Genomic DNA, 6,000 nt, shown 5'->3' with positions numbered 1-6,000 from the left:
TACCACACAGACATACAGAACACAGACAAGCAGAGACAGACATTCGCGCAGACACCACCACAGACAAAAACAGAACCACGTAAAGACAAAGCCCAGAGGCCACCAAACAGAAAAACACAGTGAAACACAGAGCCATACAAAAACAAAAAAATAGCCAGACAGAGAGACCAAAAGAAATCAGTCACACAAACGTATTTACACAGACTAACTCCATGACAAAGGCTGTGAAAGTAGTGTGGTATGACTGAGTCTTGTCAGGAAAAGTTACTGATAACTCCCGTTGAGGTCCCAAACTTGTTGAGAATCAGGTGTTTTTTTGTTAGAAACAGTTTTCCTGTTGGCATATTACATCCCCCCCTCCCTTCCCTTCCCTCTCATCTCCTCTCTCCCCCTCACTAAGGGGGGGGGGAGGCAACGGCAGTAAGAGTGTTGCTTCAAACCTTTAACAAGCTACAGTGTTGTATGACCCTTGTAAGTTTAATACTTAGTTATGATTATAATTAAACAAATTAAGAGTTATCTTGCCTCAGCTTGGTTTTCCCATCTTAATCATTCAATGAATAGCTTACTTAGTGAGTATCTTAGTGAGTACTAGTGAGTACCTTAGTGAGTACTAGTGAGTACCTTAGTGAGTACTAAACTCTTGTTTAAAACTGTCTAGAAACTTCACAGCGCAGAAACTGATCACATATTAATACTGTTATTGTATCTAGAGGAGAGTGCTAAATCTGTAAGGGTCATAAAGCACCTTGGGAAATAAAAGACAATCAGGTTTGGCGCTTAGTCTTGATTATATAAATAATAATCAAGGAACTAGAGGAAGGCTCTTGATTGGCATCAATGAGTCCCCCTTTTCTTCTTGAGGAAGTGAAGTAGGGCTCTTGACTGCATTAATGAGCTTCCCCCCTCCCTTTACCTCCTCTTGAAAGACGAAGCATTACAGTAACTGATACAAATCACAATACCATAATTAGAACAATTCACAACTAACTCACAAACTGAGCATGAAATCTCACCCACAACTCAAGACACGAGAACTGGGCAACATTTGTCTGTCGTGGATTATCAAGTTAGTCACGATATTTTATGGTGTAGGATGGACAGGGACATTGTGCACTTTTCATTTCAAATTCGTGAGTGAGTTTTTTTTTACCAGAGTGATTACAGAAATAGAACACATTCAGTTTTATTTTGATATTCCTCTTGATGGTAGTTATAGTGTACTAGTAGTAGTAATATCTGTATTATAGAATTTTGTATTATTAATTGTACATATTACTATTAACTGTATTTATTACTTTTATTAATATTGTATTATTGCAAATTTTCTTAGATTATTATTATAATCAAGGGGGAAGCGCTAAATCCGGAGGATTATACAGCGCCTGGGGGGGGGGGATGTGGAAGGCATTCAGGCTTAATTCGGGGAACTGGAGCACAGATCCAATTCACTAAATCAAGAGCCCCTCACCAACATCAAGGAACCTTCCTTGAGGGGCAAATTTTCTTAGAGTAATGTATAATTACAGGAATGCAGTGACTACTACAGCCCACTGAGAAATACTCGTGTCTAGAAGCTGTGAGTATTGAACCATCCTTAGACTTGAAAACTAAGTTTAAATTAATCTTATGAACGTAATCAAAACTTGGCATCGCTGACAGACATGCAAAAGGGCATCAAAGAAGTGATGTACGGGTAATGTAGACGCTTTAGCGATACTACTCGTAGTTGTAGTAATATTCGATGGCCGATATTGCCTACAAGTATAGTAGGAAAAATCACTTGATTTTGGTTCTTCCCAGTGGGAGATTAACGAAGATTTGCTCTAAACCAAGTGTCTTTGTCGTAGCATAAGTCGCAGTAGTTGTAACAGTGGTTGTAGTTGAACAGAAAGTGGTAGTTTAGAAGTTCTCGTAGTAGTGTCTAAAGACTGGGCCCTCTTCCTTGTTGATTTCCTGGCAGCCGCGTTCAACTGACTGACTCAGGTTTGCGCTGCCACAGGTGAATACGCCGATAATTGATGCCTGAGAGGGAAGACACAAAGGTTATGCACGTAATGCCATAAAGCACGCTACTGCCATGGTTAGTAAATAACAGTAAATAGCAGTAAATAACAGAAGTACATAGACCAGAGTAAGAAATGACTAAATGTGGAGATGGTTATGGCAAAGTAACGCTCCTTATACCATTGCTGTAGTGTACTCCTTTCTCTCCCTCCCTCCCTCTCTCTCTCCCTCTCTCTCTCTCTCTCTCTCTCCTTCCATTCCCCACACTTTCATATCCCATTTTTCTCTGTTTCCTCATATTCCCTTCATACCGCCAGAGATCCTCCCCAGAGTGAGAGCCAGGGACAGGAAGGGGACCTGGCAGAGGGACATACTGCTGAAAAACACAAAACGAAAAGGGACGTAAATATTTTGGGGTGTAACATTTAGTGAAGACATTGGACATGGGGGAAAGATACGAGGTTTACGTGGTTTTAAATGGAAAACGGAAGTGTTCAGAGATACTGTATGAGAGATGCTGGTGTTTTATTAGTTTTTTTTTAAAGAGATACTGAAGCATCTGAAAACGGAGAGATCTGTGATTCTCTTGATTAAATTATCATAAATATACCGAGATACTGCAGGCGAAACGTGAATGATTGTGTGTGTTTTTAAGGATAAAACTAAACAGTTTATGGACACTGGAGGAAGGATTCGCATTTGTTTGTGTATCTTTAATGGCTTTGGGGATATTTCTAAAAGGCAAAAACATGCAGCAAAGTACGATTAAGCAAAGACATTTACAGTTCATTAACCTTTTTACTTGTAAAAAAAAAAAAACGTTTCGTTCACCAAAAAAAATTTAACTTCACGAAATAAAGACATTCTGCTAAAAACTTTGTTCAATCGTATATTTGGAGATACTGGAGGAGAGATGCAAGTATTTGTAAATAATAAACTGAAACTTAGTGGAGTCGTAAAGGAAGTGTGTTTGTGTGAGCTTTTAAAGTAAATGGTGAACCGAACTGCTGGGAAATATTTGAGGATTAATGAGTGGAAGGTGGTGTCGAGGTCTCTTGTTCAGAAGGTATTTACCGGAGTTAAATCCTATTAGCCAATTCTCAGGCCAGTTCAGCAGTTTGTCCAGACGCATTTGAAGTCTTTCCTGGTCTTCTCCTGTTTGTATTCTCATTACATTCTTACAATATTATTAGTTATTAATTTTTTTTATAATTTTGAATCTTAATTATTTTTATTTTTCATTATAAGGGAAAATATTAACGGTCATACACTGGTCAAGGACTCGGCCGTGGAGGCGTTGACCCCCGGAATAAACTCCAGGTCTCCAGGTAAATACAACACCTGAAAAGGGGAGGTAATCAGATTTGTTCCAATGAAGGGGATTGTTTCTCCAGTTTCTTGAATCAAGGACCTTGATTTTGACAGAGGTCTCTTGATTGAGAATCAGAACTATCCTCCCTCACACTGAATAAAATCTGACTCCTCCGTAATTCCTAGGCGTTGTATGACCCCTACGGGTTTAGGCGTTAAACGTAAAGGTTACAGCGCCTGGAGAATGGTAATCAAGTTTAATCCAAGGCAGTGGAGAGACCGAATTCCTTGGATCAGAGCCTCTCACATGAAGTAGAAATTAGATGGAAAAGAGGAATCTTGAAGGGTTGTTCAACCTAATATATGATAAACAAGACATGTGCAGCAGTTAGGTGTGTCTATTGTTGAAACGTCTCTCCTACACAGTGGGTTTCTTCAGTCAAATACAGAGACAACAGGTGTAGTAGTGAAATGTTGATGCAATCCAATGTGAAGCAGAAGGTTCATGTGGTTCCAGACCATGAAGCTGAACTCTTCTCTAGGCTGAAGGACTGACCACTTCAAATACTATTTCTCCAAGGTTGATGGACTGATTACATTGTCATTTTACTACTTCACCTGCTGTCTCTGTATTTGACTGAAGAAGTCTACTGTGTAGGCGAAACGCTTCAACAATAAAGACACCTAACTGTTGCACATATATTTATTATCAACTTGTCAGTATTTTATATCATTTTCAAATTAACCCTATGCATGTACATAGTATGTGTGTATAATATATATATATATATATATATATATATATATATATATATATATATATATATATATATATATATATATATGTCGTGCCGAATAGGCAGAACTTGCCATCTTGGATTAAATAGCAACGCTCATCTTGCCATATAGGACAAGTGAAAATTTGTGTATGGAATAATTTCGCCAAAATCATTCTGAACCTAACGAAAAAAATATATTTCACTGTGTTTGTTTAGTATTAAATTATTGTAAACAAATTTAAAAAATATTTAGTTGGGTTAGGCTAAAATAAATTGTTCTTGTTATAATAAGGTTAGGTAAGTTTTCTAAGATTCTTTTGGTGCAAAATTAAAATTTTTTACATTATCATTAATGAAAAAAATATATCTTTAAACGTACAAGAGAAAATTTCAGAAAGGACTTAATTTTAAATGAGTTCTTGCTAATTGACCAGTTTTACATATTCGGCACGACATTATTTATATATATATTTATATATATATAAATATATATTAAATATATATATATATATATATATATATATATATATATATATATATATATATTTCGTGCCGAATATGTAAAACTGGTTAATTAGCAAGAACTCATTTAAAATTAAGTCCTTTCTGAAATTTTCTCTTGTACGTTTAAATATATATTTTTTTCATTAATGTTAATGTAAAAAATTTTAATTTTGCACCAAAAGAATCTTAGAAAACTTACCTAACCTTATTATAATAAGAGCAATTAATTTTAACCTAACCCAACTAAATATATTTTAAATGCGTTTACAATAATTTAATACTAAACAAACACAATCAAATATTTTTTTTTCGTTAGGTTCAGAATGATTTTGGAGAAATTATTGCATACACAAATTTTCACTTGTCCTATATGGCAAGATGAGCGTTGCTATTTAAGCCAAGATCGCAAGTTCTGCCTATTCGGCACGACATTATATATATATATATATATATATATATATATATATATATATACCCTTTCTCTCTCTCTCTCTCACTCTCTCTCTCTCTCTCTCTCTCTCTCTCTCTCTCCCTCTCTCTCTCTCTCTCCCCTTGACACTCACGTTATGGTACTTGATCTTGATGGACTTGAAGATGGAGAAGAAGTTTGGTCTGCTGAAGTGTGTGATGGCTCGCAGCCCCGTGAAGAGTGAAGTGCCGGAGACCCTCTGGAAGTGTCGTTCAGCCAGGTACTGTAACACAAGAACCATCCTCTTTAGTTAATGAGTACACTTGTATTAGTGTTTTGTGTGTGTGTGTGTGTGTGTGTGTGTGTGTGTGTGTGTGTGTGTGTGCGTGCTCAGCTTATGTGATTAAAGAAGTAGAGTCTCAGCTCTTGGCCCCGCCTCTTCGCTGGCTACTACTAGATTCACTCGTGGCTTCAAGAGCCTTAACGTACTTCTTAAAACAATATATTAACCCTACCTTTACCACATCACTGTGTATATGTGTGTGTGTGTGTGTGTGTGTGTGTGTGTGTGTGTGTGTGTGTGTGTGTGTATTCACCTAGTTGTACTCACCTAGTTGAGGTTGCAGGGGTAGAGTCCAATCTCCTGGCCCCGCCTCTTCACTGGCCGCTACTAGGTCACTCTCCCTGAACCATGAGCTTTATCATACCTCTGCTTAAAGCTATGTATGGATCCTGCCTCCCCTACATCGCTTCCCAAACTATTCCACTTCCTGACTACTCTGTGGCTGAAGAAATACTTCCTGACATCCCTGTAATTTATCTGTGTCTTCAACTTCCAACTGTGTCCCCTTGTTACTGTGTCCCATCTCTGGAACATCCTGTCTTTGTCCACCTTGTCAATTCCTCTCAGTATTTTGTATGTCGTTATCATGTCCCCCCTATCTCTCCTGTCCTCCAGTGTCGTCAGGTTGATTTCCCTTAACCTTCCCT

The 6,000-nt window shown here is 37.6% G+C and overlaps 1 protein-coding gene across 1 annotated transcript in view; it reads right to left on the bottom strand.

Moving 5' to 3' along the window:
• Positions 1-1,767: 1,767 nt before the first annotated feature.
• Positions 1,768-6,000, bottom strand: part of LOC128694942 (dual oxidase 2-like) — a 142,454-nt gene continuing 138,221 nt past the window's right edge. The window contains exons 31-32 of the mRNA XM_070094358.1: positions 5,165-5,293; positions 1,768-2,025 (exon numbers count right to left, since the gene is read on the bottom strand). Coding sequence (XP_069950459.1) covers positions 1,903-2,025; positions 5,165-5,293 — 252 coding nt within the window. The 3' untranslated portion in view covers positions 1,768-1,902. The remainder of the gene's footprint in view (positions 2,026-5,164; positions 5,294-6,000) is intronic.

The sequence above is a fragment of the Cherax quadricarinatus genome, chromosome 45 (genome assembly GCF_038502225.1).
Source record: "Cherax quadricarinatus isolate ZL_2023a chromosome 45, ASM3850222v1, whole genome shotgun sequence".
Taxonomy (NCBI): domain Eukaryota; kingdom Metazoa; phylum Arthropoda; class Malacostraca; order Decapoda; family Parastacidae; genus Cherax; species Cherax quadricarinatus.
The sequence above is the reverse complement of the archived record's forward strand: the minus strand, read 5'-3'. Positions and strand labels throughout refer to the sequence as shown.